This window comes from Metarhizium robertsii (genome assembly GCF_000187425.2).
Source record: "Metarhizium robertsii ARSEF 23 chromosome Unknown MAA_Scf_2, whole genome shotgun sequence".
NCBI lineage: Eukaryota > Fungi > Ascomycota > Sordariomycetes > Hypocreales > Clavicipitaceae > Metarhizium > Metarhizium robertsii.
In genome coordinates, this window is record NW_011942160.1 from 5,783,952 (window position 1) to 5,801,871 (window position 17,920).

General features: G+C 54.8%; 6 protein-coding genes across 6 annotated transcripts; 4 read left to right on the forward strand and 2 right to left on the reverse strand.

The window, feature by feature from the left end:
- Window positions 1–224: 224 nt before the first annotated feature.
- Window positions 225–2,200, forward strand: MAA_08390 (high affinity methionine permease; the record flags this gene model as incomplete). Its single annotated transcript, XM_007826388.1, has 4 exons — window positions 225–516; window positions 577–912; window positions 981–1,902; window positions 1,963–2,200. The coding sequence occupies 4 exons, from the start codon at window positions 225–227 to the stop codon at window positions 2,198–2,200; spliced, it is 1,788 nt and encodes a 595-aa protein (XP_007824579.1).
- A 242-nt stretch (window positions 2,201–2,442) lies between these two features.
- MAA_08391 (uncharacterized protein) lies at window positions 2,443–3,159 on the reverse strand (the record flags this gene model as incomplete). Its single annotated transcript, XM_007826389.1, has 1 exon — window positions 2,443–3,159. One exon carries the CDS (start codon window positions 3,157–3,159, stop codon window positions 2,443–2,445), a length of 717 nt encoding a protein of 238 aa, XP_007824580.1.
- Window positions 3,160–6,480: 3,321 nt separating this feature from the next.
- Window positions 6,481–8,109, forward strand: MAA_08392 (glycosyltransferase family 31 protein; the record flags this gene model as incomplete). The annotated part of the gene is made up of 3 exons (XM_007826390.2): window positions 6,481–7,157; window positions 7,210–7,672; window positions 7,735–8,109. The coding sequence occupies 3 exons, from the start codon at window positions 6,481–6,483 to the stop codon at window positions 8,107–8,109; spliced, it is 1,515 nt and encodes a 504-aa protein (XP_007824581.2).
- Window positions 8,110–9,758: 1,649 nt separating this feature from the next.
- Window positions 9,759–10,383, forward strand: MAA_08393 (nlp/p60; the record flags this gene model as incomplete). The annotated part of the gene is made up of 3 exons (XM_007826391.1): window positions 9,759–9,827; window positions 9,887–10,064; window positions 10,133–10,383. The coding sequence occupies 3 exons, from the start codon at window positions 9,759–9,761 to the stop codon at window positions 10,381–10,383; spliced, it is 498 nt and encodes a 165-aa protein (XP_007824582.1).
- Window positions 10,384–11,645: 1,262 nt separating this feature from the next.
- MAA_08394 (Cytochrome P450 CYP5330A1) lies at window positions 11,646–13,562 on the forward strand (the record flags this gene model as incomplete). The annotated part of the gene is made up of 3 exons (XM_007826392.2): window positions 11,646–11,926; window positions 11,993–12,751; window positions 12,818–13,562. 3 exons carry the CDS (start codon window positions 11,646–11,648, stop codon window positions 13,560–13,562), a joined length of 1,785 nt encoding a protein of 594 aa, XP_007824583.2.
- Window positions 13,563–14,397: 835 nt separating this feature from the next.
- On the reverse strand, window positions 14,398–15,422 carry MAA_08395 (uncharacterized protein; the record flags this gene model as incomplete). The annotated part of the gene is made up of 4 exons (XM_007826393.1): window positions 14,398–14,748; window positions 14,796–14,938; window positions 14,999–15,121; window positions 15,182–15,422. 4 exons carry the CDS (start codon window positions 15,420–15,422, stop codon window positions 14,398–14,400), a joined length of 858 nt encoding a protein of 285 aa, XP_007824584.1.
- Window positions 15,423–17,920: the final 2,498 nt, after the last annotated feature.

Genomic DNA, 17,920 nt, shown 5'->3' on the forward strand with positions numbered 1-17,920 from the left:
TCTACTCGAGTAATTGGGAGCACGACAGGTTGCCGGTGCAAGGGTGCTGTTGCGTGATTGGGAGACACAATGAGGAAAAGCTCGGCGGCGGGAGGCAGCAAAGGCTAAAAGGGAGAGAGTTGAGCGTAGTTTTGTCCCGAGGCCCTGTCCATCAAAGGGCGCGTTTTACACAATCTCCTGCTCTGCACATCGTCCCGGACCATCTCGTGGAAGCGCAAAACACCATGGGTCTCCGGTTCTGGGAGACGTCCAGCTCAACGCCGGCTCCGGCTCCGGCCCCGGCGCCGGGCGAGGCCGCCGGCGGCGCTTACGCATCCGATAGCTCATCGGACATTGTGTACGACGGAGACCTCGCCTTCACTCGTGTAAAGGGAGGGAATGGCTCCGAGGCCACCTACCAAGAAGCCGTCGGCGCCCCGGTCGAGCGAAACTCCCCCCTAGGATACCACGTGGGATGGGTCACCATCATCTTCCTCAATGTCAACCAGATGATTGGCACGGGAATCTTCTCAACGCGTCAGTCACCCGGCTCAACCCGCCATCCCTTTCCCCCAGACTCCCACTAACACGCCGCAGCGGGAAACATCCTCAAGGCCACTGGCTCCGTCGGCCTGGCCCTGATATACTGGACCATCGGCGCCATCATGGCCTTTGCCGGCTTCGGGACCTATCTCGAACTGGCCAGCTATTTCCCCAACCGCAGCGGATCCGAAGTCGTCTACCTCGAGCAGGCATACCCGCGGCCCAAGTACTTCTTCCCCATCGCCTTCGCCGTCCAGTCCGTGATTCTGTCCTTCAGCAGCAGCAACGCCATCGTGCTGTCGCGATATGTCTGGCGGATCGCGGGCAGGACCCCGTCCGACTGGCAAATGAAGGGGGTCGCCATCGCGGCATACACCCTCGCCGTCATCTGTACGTTCATCGTGGGCAAACGCCGCGCCCCCTGCCCGCCGCATCGCTAACATCAATCCCAACAACAGGCGTCGTTGCGCACAACAAGTATTCCCTGTGGGCAGTCAACATACTCGGCGTCCTCAAGGTGCTCACCCTCGTCTTCATCAGCATCACCGGCCTGGTCGTCCTCGGCGGCCACGTATCCCGGGTACCAAACCCCGGCGCCAACTTTGACAACGCGTTCCAGGGCACCACCACCAACGGAAACGACTTGTCCACCGCGCTGGTCAGCATCGTCTTCTCGTTCAGCGGCTTCTCCAACGCCTTCAACGTCGTCAACGAGATCAAGAACCCGATCCCGTCCATCAAGAAGCACGGCTTTGCCTCCGTCTTGATCGTGGCGATTCTGTACATCCTCTGCAACGTCGCCTACTTTGCTGCCGTGGACAAGACCCAGTTCGCAACGTCCAAGGAAATCGCGGCCAGTGTCTTCTTCACGACCGTCTTCGGCACGGGCGGTGCGGAAACGGCGCTCAATGTGCTCGTTCTGCTGAGTGCCTATGGCAACCTCTTGGCTGTGCTGGTTGGCCAGTCTCGCATGATCCGCGAAATCGGCCGACAGGGCGTGCTGCCGTTCACCAACTTCTGGGTGGCGACGAAGCCCTTTGGCACACCGGTCGGCCCTTACCTGCTCAAGTGGCTCATGACGTTTGTCATGATTGCGGCGCCGCCCGCCGGCGATGCGTTTCAGTTCGTGGTTAGTTTGAAGACGTACCCCGAGGCCATGTTTGGCTTGGCAATGACTCTGGGCGTCTTTATCATTCGGCGGCGTCGAAGCCGCAACAAGCTGCCGAGATCGCAGTTTCGGGTTTGGGACGTGCTCTTGGTGTTTTACAACTTGATTCAGGTGTTCCTCCTGGTGATGCCCTGGTGGCCACCCAAGGGAGGGCCGTATGCCGGCGATGTGAGCTTTTGGTACGCTACGTACTGCGTGGCCGGGATTGGCGTGTAAGTTTTTTGACGACCCGACGAGAGAATACCCGAGTATATCTAACTTGATGTATACAGCATGATTATATGTGGATTGTACTATGTGGCGTGGATGTATGCTATCCCCAAGTGGAGGGGATATCGCGTTCGCGCCGAGGTTACGCATGCTGAAGATGATGGCGTTCTCTCACATAAACTTGTCAAAGTACCGCTTGCCAACATAGAGCAATGGGATGCTGAGCATGATGAGTCTGGCCAGCTGAGGGTGAGGCGAGTCACTGTCAGAGATGAAAAAAGTGAGGCATCTGATGTGTGACGGCGCCATGGCTTACAATATTTCGTCGTTTATCCTGGTATCAAATACACCAATGATGAGACAGTAGCACGTCCAACCATGTAGTACCATTGCATATCATCGATTTCGTCAATATTCTTCGTGTCCAATCACATATTAAGTTATAAATCCAAGGTACTACATACATGGCGTTGCTATCCGACAATGCAAGTAGCATATTAAACAATGCCTCCCTGATTCTTTCCCGTTGACCACTGACCCCTCTAGGGTCCGTACTGTGTCCAATCCAGAGATTTCACGTCAGGGTAACACTCGCTGTCGAGGGCATACTCGTGGCTGGAGGTAGAACCAGCCGGTAGGTTGTTCAGCTCAGTGCATTCGGGAACCAGGCGCACAGGGGCGCAGCCGTCGGGAATGTTTCGGTTGATTGAACCATCGTCACCAATGGTCGTCTCGGCCTGCTTGAGGATGACAAAGTACTTGCCCCCGTAGTAGGGCTGGCTCTCGTTGCAGGCAACCCACGTCTCGGGGTACAAGAAGGCGTATGGTTCGGGAAAGTGCGTGATGCCAATGCCGGACTGTCCAGCGCCACCGTCGAGATGAGCCGTCGAAACGGTCTGAGAGTCGGAGTCCTTGACAAGCTTGAGGCCCGAAGGGAAGGGTGGAGTGCCGCTGTCGGAGAGAACGTTGGACTGGCTGTTCCTCTGCTCATCCACGGTGCCATTCTGGTAGAAAATGCGGCCGTATCCAGTGCCTGCGCTCTGGCCGACGAGCGCAAGGCCGGCCCCGACGTGGATGCTGGAGACGTAGGTGTTTTGGACGGGAGGCTCCAAGTCCTTGGAAGGATCGGTGACATTAACCACCAGGTGGAAGCCTTTGGAGGTAGATTTTGACGGATAGTTGGGGACGACTTGTCGTTCGCCAAGGGGAGAGGCGGCGGCGAGGCCGATGAGGCTGAGGGCGGCGGCCGGGATGAGCATTTTTTGCGAATTGATGCTCTTGCGCGAGGTGAGGATGGAGTTGAGGTTGTGCGTCTGGATGCCAGTTTACCGACGTGCAAACAATGTCGATACTGGGCTGGTTTATATAGGATTCGAAGCTGGCAGTCTCGTCGGACCCTACTCAACCTCGAGGTGGCACAAGCAAGCGCAGCTTCACTGTGACTGGTGGATTAAAGACAAGGCGGCATCGATGAGCCGATCGTCGAGGACCAGTTGACAGCTGCCAGTGCCGACGAAGCTGAGGCGAATGGCACCGTAGCACAGACTTGGGCGCCAGCCGAATTGGCATCGTCAGATCTGCCGTCTGAGGCCTGGTTTGTCCCACCTTTGGCGTCCTTTTCTCCCAACAGTGAAGCAGACGGCAGGTCCATTTTCGATTGAAAAAGAAAGGCCCAGGTCGTGTGCCAAGCATCCTGGTTGCGCTCTGGTGTTTATGTGGGGACAAGATACGAGATGATTACTAGTACCGACATGTCGTCATACCGCGTCGTCTCTTCCCCAGACTACTTTCAACGTTGCACCTTGAGGGCGAGCAACTTGCTAGTAGTTGGCGCGTGGGCGAGCGTTGCATTCGCGGCAGGAGTTGATGCATCCCTTTGAATGCGCTAAGGTGCCGGACGCGAGGGCAACGACCGGCCTGTTCTGCGCCGTCAGCTCGTATTGATGCACCAGACAGCACAACTCCATGTTGCATGTAGGCCAGCTCTGGCGGCCATCTCGGTCCGTTTAAGGCTGTTTAGGAAATTCGGCGCCAGGGTGACGGTGTTCAAAGGGCAAATCTACATTTAGGATTCTTCCGTCCAGTGAGCCTTCATAGCATATGCCCATTTTCAGCAATGGAGTTGACCATGTCTCGCCATCTTGACGTCGCAAATGTAACCCTACCCGGAATCATGCCACTGCGAGGCAAGGAGGCTGCTCAACTTATACGCGGCAGCACAAGAGACGGCCAAATCCAAGAGCGGGCTCCCGTGCGATTGTTGCATTGCGGAGTGGACGTATTCAGCAACAATCCGCCAGGCTACATGAGAAAATTACCCATTAATTAGAATACACTATGCCTGAGTTGACATTTTGCCTGTAAAAACATCCCACGGCAACTCGGCTCAATTCGACCAGACTTGCAACTTGGAAAAGAACACTGAAGATTTATAGTTTGTTACTTGCCTGGCCATCATCATCCAATCAGAACAATTGGTTTCGTGGTCTAGTTGGTCATGATTTCTCGCTAACACCGAGAAGGTCCCCGGTTCGAGCCCGGGCGAAACCACTCGATTCTCTTTTTGCATTTCAGTTCAATGTTGCTTGGGTTCGTCTCTCTTGTCGTGAGGTTTGACTGATTGTAGCGAATAGTTGAGCTGGAGCAGCTTTTTTGGACCATGTACTCCGTAGCGAGCGTTGCACCTTGCAAGTATAATTAATGCATTGGGTTATTCGCTTACAAGATGAAGAAGCTCTGCCTCGGATTGGTGGATCTTGAGACAATAGAGAAACAATCTAAGCGACCAGATGATTTATTTTTTCTTTTGATGACAACCTGGCCGTCTTTTGTGCTAGCTGAGCATACTATTAAATTTACATGAATCAATGGTTGATGAGGCGGGCAGTCTTTTTGAGCGACAGGAGAGAAGCAGAGAGCGATGAACCGCTTCCGGAAAAAGAAAACTCGCAGACTGGCCGCCACAAATTGCACTGGGCGACTCATCTACTCGGCCGATTCTAAGTCGCGGCTCGGATGGAACGGGAGGCTGGGGCTTCTAAAAGGGTCGGAGATCAGACCGACCGAGTTGGACAAATCAAACATTTGAAGTCACCTGGCACGTTGGGTCGAGGCTTATTCGCGCTACAATAGCATGCGGCCCGACAAGGTCTGCAATGGGGAATTGGGGCATCTGGCGGTTTTCTTTGTTCAATGTTCTTGGACTGGATATACTGCTCTCCCGTCCGTGGACGCTTCAAGGAAGTCCGAGGCGTACTTATTTGATTGCGTAAGCGACTTTTGTTTTTAAGAAACATTGAAGAAAAAAATAACCGGACGGCAAAGCTCTGCCACGCAGTAAGGTAAGAGCTAGCCATAAAGCGGGCCGCTTCATAGAGCTAAGCCACGAAGCAAGGATAAGCTTACAGCGCGCATATAACTTCAATGTTACAATTAGACTTGGATTTGATCCTATACGGAGCACTGTACATGTGGCTCGTCCACGTACGTAACATCAACTGGAAATCACGTCCAGCACCGGCAGCTGACCGGCCCAAGCCACAAATATGTGGCCGGAAGCGGCAGAGCGTTGGCCAGACAAACCGCCGGCCCGTTTTTATAATGCCAGGCACTTTGGCTCCAACATCTAGTGGTCTTCCGGATCGGTTTTTCGTCCTTTGGAGCAAAACCGCGATTAAAGTCGGCGGCCGCTCAGCCTTGCCAAAATTATGCACTGGGTCTGACACGGGAACCGGCGGATCGCGTTCATGTCAACTGGTACGTATCTGGCATTATCTCGTGCGTGAATTGGGCGTCGCCAAGAAGATGCCAAGATGCCAACATACCACCAGACGCAATTGGTGAGCCGGCGACTTCCCGAACGGGTCACGAGAAATGACCGAGCAAGGGACCCCGTAAGAGACCGCGTCAATGTTTGCTGGTGAGCTTTTTTCTTTCTCGGAGCAACTGGCTGTCGTGGACTCGTGGTCAACAGAAACGCACAAGGTCAAGGTGGGCCGCGGAGTGGCTTCAATATGTATTTTGACAACGGGACAGGGTGCCAGGTGTGTCAACGCCCGGAGACTTTACCGGCCCATCTGCTCCGGAAGCAAACGAGGCTTTCAATGTTGTGTGAATCCTATTGACTCGACGTGTACCCTGTCACACCAGTTGACATGTTGACGTCAGGACTGGTCTCCAGGGCCGCTGAACGCCACCCGTCAGTTCGGATACCCACAACTTTGAAGGCTAAGGTGGGTGAGCTTTGTTGCAAGCCCGGCCAAGGGGCACGAGGACCATGCTGTGTATTCCTTTTTTTTTTTTTTTTTCCATCTCAAGTGAATTCGGGCTCGGTTGGTTGCACAGCCATAGAGCGAGCTGACGAGCCAACTCTCGCCCCTCTGCCTGCCCGGGTCTGGAGTCTTCTCTCCCCTTCCCTCCCTCAAGTCCTCGACACCACAAAAAGACGTCACGATGCTTCGTGTTGATTAGTGACGACACATTATGACGGGACTTGACCTTGATCTGCTGCAGCCGCAACATCAAATCGTCAAAGCCGGCTTTGTGTCGCCACTTTGGCCTTCTGAATAGACGTGGTGGCCATGAAACCCTTCAATCAGCCGGACAGGTCGCGCCTGTCGCCTCTGACCAACAAGCGCCTCAATCGCAACATCTTGCTGACGGCGGCCTTGTTCTTCCTAACGAGCCTCTTTCTGTGGAGCCGTCGTGAACCAGCACCGGTGCCGGAGCTTCCTCCCAACAAGCTGTGGCTGGAACCCGACGAGATCAACAAGACGTACAGCTTTCCAACCACGAGCGACTTCCAGCCCGTGTCGCTGAGCCCCGGTAACAGAACCACCCAGGAACTATGCGCCAGTTTCCCCAGACACAAGCTGTCGCGGATCCAGCCCGTTCTCAAGATGGGATACAGCGAGAACCGAGGCAAGATTGAGTCGCAGCTGGACAGTGTGAGCGCCTGCTTCTCCGCGGACGACTTGTTGATCTTTTCAGATGTGGAGGAGACTCTGCGCGGCCACAAAGTCATCGACATCTTGGCTTATCTGCCGGATACGTACCGGAAGGGTTCGGACACCTCCAAGTTCCAGCAGTACCTGCTGCAAAAGGAGATGAAGGAAAACGGCACATTGGAAACAGATAAAGAGGCCGCCAAGAAGATTGATGGCTGGGCCTTGGACAAGTTCAAGTTCCTGCCGGCGGTTGAGAGAGCGTGGGCCATGAGGCCGAACAAGGAATTTTACGTCTTTTACGAGACGGACACGTAAGTACGACGCCTTGTCCCTGGCTGCGGTGACATTAACAATCATTCCCAGATATATTCTCTGGGACAACATGTTTCGCTTTCTCGACACACTGGACCCCGACACGCCCTTGTACATGGGATCGGCCTCTCCCGGACGCCGGGACGGGAGACGCCTCCAAGGCACCCTGTTTGCCAACGGCGGCCCCGGATACGTCCTCAGTCGCGGCGCCATGAAGAAGCTGCTTCACCGCCGCGTCGGGCCCAACGGCGCGTTCATCGACCCGCCGTTCAGCGAGAGGTTCAGGTATCTCGCCCACGACGGCGAGTGCTGCGGCGACAGTATCCTCGGCTTCGCCGCCTGGGAGCTGGGCATTGTCTTGCAGGGCTTCTATCCGCTCTTCACGCCGTACTTGCTGACGGCTCTCCCGTTCGACGGCGACCACTGGTGCCACCCCCTGGTGACGATGCACAAGGTCGCGACGCAGGACATGGTCAAGCTGTGGAGGTGGGAGTTTGAACACAGAAAACACGGGGTAAGTCCGCCGCGCCATGCTCGAGACTGTTCTTGACCTGACTGACGGAATTCTGGGCACAGCAGCCGCTCATGTACGCGGACCTGTGGCACTTTTACCGCCCGGGCCAGCACTCAACCCGCGACAATTGGAACAACGAGGCCCGTGGTAGTTTCGTGCCTTTGGGGGAGCGCCAAGCAGACTCGTCCCAGGCTTGCCAGAAGCTGTGCCGGGCGGATGGGGAATGTATGCAGTGGGTTTGGAAAGGACGAGACCAGAACAGCTGTCACCTCTTGCACGCTATTCACTACGGGGGACCGCAGGAGGCGCACGAGGTTGAGGGGAAGTGGATCGATTACAAGTCCGGCTGGGAGACGGAGAGAATCGAGCAGTGGCGTTTGAGTAGGAAATGCGACGCGGCTAGTTGGGTTGGGCCCAGCTTGAAGCGGGTATTTTGAGGGACCGGCCTTCATGATGGTTTGCATTGGTGTTGTGCGAGGGTGAAAAAATGACGACACCGGCGTGGTTGAGGATGGGGGGATATTTGGTTAGATGTGTTGATAATCCATCTAAAGGAGAAGAAGTTGGATATTCTGGGCCGATGGTTAGCGCTAAAGAGGTGCCTGATACCCGATAATAGAGAAGCATATTGACGAACTATTGAGCATGTTGGAGGCGGAATCGTAGTATTTGGAGTTTGTCTCAACGCATGAGACGAGGTGGATTGAGGCCAGAACATAGGCTGCTCCAAGAGCAAGATACTTGAGAAAAGAAAAGATGAAGCAAAGCCGGGAGGACGGGGTTGGTTGTTTCCGCAACTGATTTCTCCCGACGATAGGGCCATGATCTGACAGTACTAGCTTCACTTGTCCTGTTTGAAAGTGACTCCCGCACTGGTGTCCGGAATGGGCGACATAATCACCACATCGATAGCTCCAACTCGGCAAGGGAGTGTCGTAGGGCCAACATGGGTCGAGTTCAGCTGAAGCCTCCATCGTGTAAACCCTGCAGCTGACGGCGTTGGAGTGCTGTCACAATCTAACAGGTAGCTGACATTCAAATGTTAGCCAGTAAAAGAGCCAGGGCAGGAATTTTGCCCAATTTCGGCACATGATCACTAGAGAACCCCGGCCCCGGCGCTGGTAATCGCCCATCAGTCCGGTTGTTGGATGTACATACCATGTTGCCATAAATGGAACGAGTTGCCCTTGATGGTTTTGTGTGTTGGTTTAATACGCGGGTGATTCGATATCATTTTGAAAATTGAAGCAACGAGTTCTTTATTCTGCGATAAAATAGTGCCATCGAGTTTCTGGCCACCGTGGAATAACGAGGCGGTGATTATTCTGGCTCCCATCGGACCTTGAAGGCATGTCAATAAGACCCCCGCTCCGGAAGTGGCCCGACGAGCCGAGCGCCTTTGCCGCCTCCGCGGGCGTCGTGTGGGGATGAGAGAACAGTTGAAGAAGCATCGAATATTGTGAATAGATACGAGACAGCGTGCTGAGTACGAAATACGGAACCCTTGACTGCGGGACCAATTCGGAATTATAGCTGAGCTTAGGGCGCGACTCAACTCGACCTGTGTGTGTACATGGAAACTCTGGCCCAAGACGGGAACCAAGTTGGCCCGTCTTATCTCTGCAGTGACAGCTCTCGGGGAGTGGCATAAACGCACCAGACAAGACAGCATGCTGACAATGCGGCCTGGAATGTTGAATAAGTTGGGTGCCATTGGGAAAATTCAGCTTCTAGTCAGGGGCCAAAGGGAAATCCTGCCCGAGCTTAACGTTGTCCCGTGAGTAAAAATAGTAATTTTACCCCAGGTCTACACCACAAGGCGGATGCTTCATGGACCTGCTGTGCGGCTGAGGTAGCATCGATCGTCCAACTTGCATTTCAGCTGCATGTTTCCCCTGAACAGGACGGATCCTTTGGCACAAGACTCCCTATCTAGCTCTAGAAATAATACCAGCGCAATGGATACATGACCATGAGCCCAAGATCGTGAAGAAGCTACAAATAGGGCCGCTTTCTCGCCCAGCATTGGCAAGTTCAAATGTAACAAACAAAAACACTCGACTAGTCGACAACGCTCATCTACAAAATGAAGTTGCCCTCTCTCTTTACCGTCCTCCTCGCCGCCGGCGCTTATGCCATGCCCACGGCTACCGAGGTATACTCCCAACCCAGCCTCTCACCGGCCCAAGTCACATCTACTAACCACCCTCCCAGGCCTCGAAATCCGGCCTCGAGAAGCGCACCGGGCCCGGCATCGTCGCCGCAGCCGACAAGATGAAGGGCAAGCCTTACGTCTGGGGCGGTGGCAACATCCACGGTCCCACCAACGGCGGCTTCGACTGCTCCGGTCTCACCCAGTACTCTGTCTACCAGGCGGAGAAGAAGGAGATTCGTGCGTGGCCCTGGTCCTCGCGACCTCTTGTTCCAACTTGAGAGCTAACGTCGATCGAATACGGCCAGCGCGAACCGCCCAGGCGCAATACGCCTCCAAACTGGGCAAGCACATTCCTCGCGCGCAAGCCAAAGCAGGCGATCTGCTCTTTTGGGGCAAAGGTGGCGACTGCAAGACGGGCGTCGTCCACGTCGGCATCTTCACCAAGCCGGGCTGGATGGTGAATGCCGCCCATACCGGTGTTCCCGTTCGAGAGCAGAAGATCTGGACCTCGTACGGTGGCGAGAGCATTTGCCCTGATGCTGTCCGCTTTTGGTAGATGCTAGACGCGTACGTGAAGGAAGGGGTGGCCGGCAAGTAGAGGAGGAGCAGATTGGGCTGCCTCTGTACATGTTGGCCTTGTGCCGTGCGACATGTGGCTGTTGAAAGGGGACAAGGTGCGGTCCACATACGGGCATTGAATATTATTCTCTTGGCCGGTCTTGTAGAGTATACGCTGCGCATCATGGGCTCCCGGGGGGCCGGGCGAATATATATATATCCTGCCGCTGGGAAAACGGCCAGAATGCCCCGTGCCTATGTATAACAGACGGCCTCTGTCGCGTCCGGCATCCACTCTCCTGAGGCAAGGAAGGCCCTTCAATGTTGGTTCGATGATTGAAAACCCCGTCCATTGGACAAAGGTACCGGGCGCCACGGCCAAGCCCAACTTGTGGCATCGCGGTCCTTGTACTATCTCCTTGCCCTCGCGGCCTATGTATAGATGAAATGCTATTTTCGCCACATGCGCATATATAAGACGGACAGGACAGTCGACCGGACGACTTTTTCAGCGCACGCCACGAAGCGCCATCAGACGTGCGTGTGGTTCTTATAGGCTTCGACGGCCCTCATACGGGTGTATGAGGGGGCTGATGTGTCACTTGCTTCATTCCAGAACGTCCGTGCCATCATTGATGTCAGATGTCACATTGTCCCCCGTTTGCCAGCCCTTTCTGACTGGCGACGGCGCGGGGTAAAAAAAGTGGTCTGGTGCCGAGTAGCAAAGTTGGAATTGGCCAAAGGTATTGGATCAGAGGCCGAATTCAGCCCTCCATGTCGCGAGAAAGTCATGCCCAGACGAGGGCGTCGATGGCGTCCACTCCGTCATCCTCACGTCTGCGCATCGATGCCGTTGTCGTACTGTTACATCCGGCTCCTAGGCCGCGCTACAATGCGCATTATCCGGCAGAGTTGGACCCAGGAGCTGGTCCCCCTCGTACATACATCGATACGCAAGTGACCGTGGTTGGTGGTGAGACCACGGGGCAAAGGCGACCAGGGTAGGTGCATGGGCTGGCTTCCATGTGCCGGAAGTTGATATGCATGGGATGATCTGAAACGCACTGCGGCTTTGTCCAAGTAGATTTGGGCCATTGATCGGTCCAGCGGTCGGCTGCTTTGGGGACGAATCGTGTTTGGTCAAGTCTAGATAAACGACTGGCTCTCCCGCCGCGCCGGGTTGCTGTGCAGGCGACGTAAAAGTTGTCTGGTCTGGTCACTTTGGAATAAGTCCAAGTCGGCAACGACATGTCATCTGCCATGGCGCATACATCGGTCGTTGGAAGCCCTCTTGTGACGCTGCATGTGCTCGTGGAACGGCTGGCACAATGCGACTTGGTCTACTCGGTTTCTATCCTGTTCGCATTGTGCCTGCTGACGAGCTGGATCAAGACTTTCTGGATATTCAAGTCAAGAGCGCAGCATGACGGTCCCAAAGTGCCTCCGTATTGGCCCTATACGGTTCCGAGTATTGGGCCGGTCGTGACGACCTTGTCGTTTGCCCTGTCTCGGAACCCCGTGAACTGGGTGCTGTCTTCTAGGTAAGCGTGTAATTCCCGATTGTTCCTCTTCAAAAAAAGGAAGCCATCTAAAATTGTATATACTAGCTTGTTCCAGCACGAGCACCCCGTACGGGTTCGCGTCATAAACACAGACATGTGTCTCACCCAAGGCCCCGACATGGTCAAGGCCGTCTTCAAGAACTCGTGGACGTGCACAATGGCCGTGCTGCACCGATTCGTGCTCGGAAACGTCTTTGGCATGTCCGGCGAAGCCCTCCAGCTCTACGACCTGGACAAGTCTGGCTATCGGCACAAGCCCATGGCCGCCACGGCCGTCGAGCCTCGCAACCGCATCGACCACCTCACGTACGGGCCCATGATCAAGTTTCTATCCGGCCCGGGGATGAGGGCATTCTGGAACCGATACGAGATGCATCTGGCGCAGCGGCTCCGGCAGCTCCCCGTCGGCGCCGAGTGGACCGAGATGCCGGACCTGACGCGAGTATTCGAGGCGGACGTCTCCCACGCCAACACGGATGCCCTCTGCGGCCCTTACTTGCTGCAGCGGCATCCAAACTTCCTCGAGGAGCTGTGGAAGCTCGACCGTCATCTCGACTGTCTCTTCCGGAGCACGCCGCGCGTATTCGCACCCCGGGTCTACGCCCGCCGGGACCGGCTCCTGGCCTGCGTCAAGGACTGGCGCCGCCACGCGCAGCTCAACTTCCGCGACGACGCCGTCGACGAAAATGGCGATGATCCGTTCTGGGGCAGCCGGGTGTTTCGCCAGCGCCACGCGCTGTTTTCCGACATGGACCACATGGACGCCGACGCCATGGCGGCCGCCGACTTTGGCGTCATATGGGCGTAAGTTTTGATGAAAGCGAGAAACAAACCCCCCGATGAGCGACTCGATAACCAAAAAAGGCACAGGTCAACCCGCAACTCTGTCGTCGCCGGCCTCTGGGCCGTGCTCGAAATCACCAGCGACAAGGACTTGCTGCGCAGGGTGCGGCGCGAGGTCGCCAAGTGCCGGGACTCGTCGCCGACGGGAATCAACATTGCCCTGCTGCTGGAGAACCCCCTGCTGCAGTCCATCTACGCCGAGGTGCTCCGGCTGCGCGTGCACATGCTCCTGCTGCGCGTCCCCCTCTTTGACAATCTACACATCAGGGAGTGGGTGGTGCCGCGCGGCGATCTCCTCCTCATGAGCACGACGGTCGCGCACATGGACCCTGCGGTGTGGAACGCCGGTGAGGGCGGCCGGCATCCCCTCGATTCGTTTTGGGCAGAGAGGTTCCTCAGGTACGAGGGCGTGCCGGGCAGCGGGCCGAGGAGGACGGATGGCAACGAGGCCGGCGGCTCGTGTCCGGCGCGGGGCGCGGGTCGGAGAGAGGATGGTTGCCCGGCATCGGCGGGCGGCGTCTCGTTTGGGATCAAGGACGTGGACGGATCTTGGATCCCGTATGGCGGCGGGCAGAGGCAGTGCCCGGGTCGGCATTTCGCCAAGCGTGACATCATCTATACCGCTGCCGTCATGGTGACGTACTTTGACATTGAGCCCCTGGTGGATGTTGACTCGTTGAAAATGGACATGCGTGGCTTTGGTTTGGGCACAATGGCTGTCAAGGGCGTTGTGCCGTTTAGAATCAGGAGAAGGGAGGTCCTTGGTTGGTAGCTACGGCGTCGATTCGACGATTGTTGCGTATTTGAGGGGACACGTCTGGCTGCTCTGGTGATGGATTGCCCTCGAGACCATGTCCCCAAAAGTTAAAGCTTTTCTTGTCACCATCTGCCTCTGCGTGGGACATCATGTTTGAGTTTCATGGGGCTACAGGCGGCGATATTGCGCTGATTCAAGCAAATGTTGGTTATCTGCATTGTCCCATTGCGAAGGAGACCCTCGCTAAACCTATTGCCACGATTTGCATTTGTACAAAACCTTGTGCTCAGGGGAAAGCTGTGTTCATGTCATTGGCAAAGCCTGCCCTGGGATATGGCGATGGAGAGTATCGTTGATACAAACGGGAGTGTCATACTGGCTGTAAGGTTCATCAGGCCGCAGTTATTATTGATCAATATGCAAATGACTACATCTAGCTCCGTCACCTCTTCTCAAGAGACTCCTCGCCCCGAATTACACTCTTCTTTGAGACGTACTCTGTGCCAAGTAGCCAACTGGTCTGAGTCAGAGCAGAGTCAAGTGTTTCTCAAAGATGCATTGGCATTGAATAGTCCCCGCCAAAGCCAGTGTTTCGTTTCGTTCGTTACACGTCACGACATGCCCGGATTCATGGCCTGCCCATCGCACACATGCCGTCGTCGAAACGGCCCATGTATGGCGGCCAAAACCCTCACTTGCACCAAGCTGGCAGCTCGATCAATACCCGACTCGGGAACCCAAAACACGCGCGCCAACTTGAAATCTCACCAAGAAGCTCCTGCACCATCTAATCCATCCTTCTGTCTTCCTTGGTATACAGCCACAAAAGTCCCGCACGGGGGGCCGGCTCTCACGCAGGATCAACCTGCACCCCATGTCCGTCTATGTAATCCATAATCTTTTCAAAGTTCCGGCACTTGTGATGGGTGTTGAAGTCGGTTCGCCGACCACCAGCCTCCTTGTCGTACGTCAGCAGCGCGGGCGTCACGTCGGCATAGCACATCAAGCTCAGGCGAAGGGTTTCTATGCAGTGGTCGACGTGTACCCGCGCCGTGGCCGTGTCTTCAAAGTCGGACGGGTATAGTTTCCCCCACGACTTGTCATACATCTCGAGCGGCCAGGTATATTGGCGTATTACGTTCTGCCAGTAGTCGCGGTCAGCCCATGCCCAAGTGTATGTATGCGTCTCGCAAGCCGGCGGCTGTATTCGAGACGATGTCAGGCCCCGGAAATGGAAAAGTCACCTACAAGACAATGGAGCTGGTGTAGAGCCTCTATCGCAGCGCCATACGTTGGGTTGTCGGGGTCGCTTCCCCGGATCTCAATGTACTGACCGACGTCGGTTTTGTTGAGCTTTTGCAAATCGTCTCTGCCGACGCCGATGCCGCGCACTGGAATCGTGTCAGTTCAGTTGGAGCACGTATATAGGATATACAGAGACCTGTGCTTACCGCCCCAGAGATCGTCCCAGGTTTGCTGCAGCTCCAGCGTCGGCGGACCGCGGTACTTGGAGGGATGGGTGAAGTCGTTGTCGAAATTGCCTTCCCAGAACTCGACTGCCTCCCATAACGGCGCTGCTCGCCTGGTCAGCAAGCGGTGCTGCGGGAATCCTCACGCCGTCAACGTGTACTCACACCATGGCGAGACGGTCTTCGCGCATTCCCACTCTGAGGGCGCGCGTCTTCCAAGGGTGCCCGCCCAGAGAATGTATACTGATGCGATGAACAGAAGTGTGTTGCAGGCCAGGAGCGTCATGAACACCCTTCTCGGCAGCCTGACGGTGGAGCGGCGTACGGGCTCGTGAGGCCCTTCGAGGCCATCGTCTTCTCTTTCAAGCGATTTGAGACGCTCATACTCGGAGGCCTGGGACCACATGTTTCGTCTGATGATCTTGTTCATACCCAATATGTCGTGGACTCGTGGTGCTGGCGATGGCGACAGGGCACAACATGGTTAAGCCAAAAGAGCTTGGGAAATATTGGCCAAGGCCGAGAGGCCTCGTCGCTTATAACCAGACATCTCTGGTAGCAAAACCCAGCACCTTTGTGGCTGGCGTGGAACAATCCTGACTTCATTATAAAAGACAGCGACGTGGCAGGCCTTGGCAAGAGTCACAATAAACCGTTGCCATAAGTCTAGTTGACGATGTTTATTGCTGTTCTATTGATGACGGTAGTCCAGGACGCCACGAAGCCATTTGTGCAAGGTTGTCCTGGAGACGGAGCAATAAGAGATGATGGTGGCGTTGTTGAATACCCAGCCAAATTTGTGGCGGGCTTCACTCCTCCCACGACCCTTGCTTTTTTACATGCATGTGCACTTGATCCTGTATGTCCCGACGGGCCGCGAGGGCACGGCCGGCAGTCTCTAAGCATTTCACTCTGGTGGTGGGTTGTGGGTTTCTCAGTCGACCATTGTGAGGTGCAACTCTGGTTGGCGTTGAGTTTGCCATTTCCCAGAGCCATCCTATGACGATACGTCGGAATAGCGTGGTTTGTACGTAAATCCATATCATCAGCCAGAGTCAAATGAGCACAACTGAAAAAACCAGACATTATAAATGGCGTCGAAAACTAAAAATCTGCGGCGGGCACGCCTCTAGCCCTCGGCTGCAAAACATATATAAGCGCATAGACCACGGTTTGCCTCGTGTGTCAACTCAACTGGGTTCAGTTTGTGGCCCGTTCATTCGGTGGCATTCGAGATGAGAGGCGAAAATAGTGCATAATTCGAATTGGATAAAATGAAATAAAACCTACATTACCAAATGTCTGTAAATGGAATTCATGTGTCTGTAAGTGGTGGGCTGGTTTGAACCGCAAACCTCCAGTCTCCCATCTGATGACGACAGTGTAAATACTGTTTGCCAAAGTCGACAAGCACCACGTCACGTAATCGGTGTTTTACATCGGGAATAGCCTCGCTTGATCTTTTGACATGATGTTTTACGAGACATCACCGTCACTGGGCGAATACACATCCACTAGTCGTCGGGTTAGCCCTTGGCCTGTTTGTACATAGGCCGTGACAATATCACAACCATGTGTTGCCGAGTCTCCAGCGTAACGAGACTACTCGCCTTCACAATCGATACATTCGTACTCCTCCGTAGGCTCATCATCAGAACTTCCGCGTCTAGCGTCTCCAACAGCACGAGCGCCAGGTGTCTTTGAGGAGCCAAGCAGACAGCCCGGCAAATCACTCGGGACTCAAGGCATGTACACACAGCCAAGGGCCACTCACAAAAGTCAAATAAATGGTTTGATTCATGTCAAATCCGGCCCCCACCTCAGGAGTCCTTCCCTTGGCCTCGGTATACCTCAATTTGTACAGCTCGTCAGCTCGTCAGCCATAGCCGCCCCGGCTAGGGGGGTTGTGACAACACAAATGTTCACACGAGAAATCCGGTTTAAATTACGAAAATGTCTTGGAGACACTGGTGCTTGTGTTCCCTCGTGTGCTACAGCAGGCGCGTTAGCTATAGCAGTTGCACGGCATACCCAGGTGAAAACTGCCGGCAGGAAAACTTCCGAGGTGCCGTGTATGTAGTTACATATGTACATCGGGATACCAATGCCGGCATTCGTGCTCCCCATTGCAAGCTTTTGGGGGCCGCAAAAAAGGCCTTTTAAGCTTTTCTCCTTGTTTGTACTCGGTGTGACCTACCCCGTGGATGGAGTACCGTCCATGTCTCCCCAACACCAGCCTGATGTTGCGGAATAATGACAGCGTGGCCGTGTCGGAAAGCCAGACAAGGTGTAAAATTGTTCAGGGTGTCAATTTCCTATTTTAAAACCAAGAAATGAGGTCCTAGTGACGCCATTCTGCGAGTTTTACGGTGCAACCTTGGGAGATTTTGCTACGTCAAGGTGCGTCTCGACGGGACATGCATCGGAGCCCGGCGGCAGTCTCACCTGATGCATGAACAAATTGACCGGGTCGATTTTGATGCTGTCGTGCAACTCAGCACCTGTTGATGGCAAATTATGGAGGCGCCTCAGCTACAATGGAAACGTGGCCCAATATATTCTGCTATGCGAACATATAGGGCCCATCCGCAACTCTTGGCATATTGGGTCTCTTGACCGGTGTACGGAGTAAAAGGCAGTGAATATGCGCCTCTCGTGCGTCTACGTCCAGTCGTTCTTGATTGATGCTCGGTGTGCCGTGCCCAGACATGCAGTGTGAGGCTCATTCTACTACACGAAGTGGCGTCGCACAACAACAGTCGTAGAGGCGCGGACGCACGGGGAAATAACAATAATAAAAACCTGTACGGAGTAGTAGTAGTAGTAGTAGCAGTAGTAGTGGTATATAAAACGACGTGCTAACAAAGAGCAAATTCCATATCTGAAACACATTGCGCAAGGGTT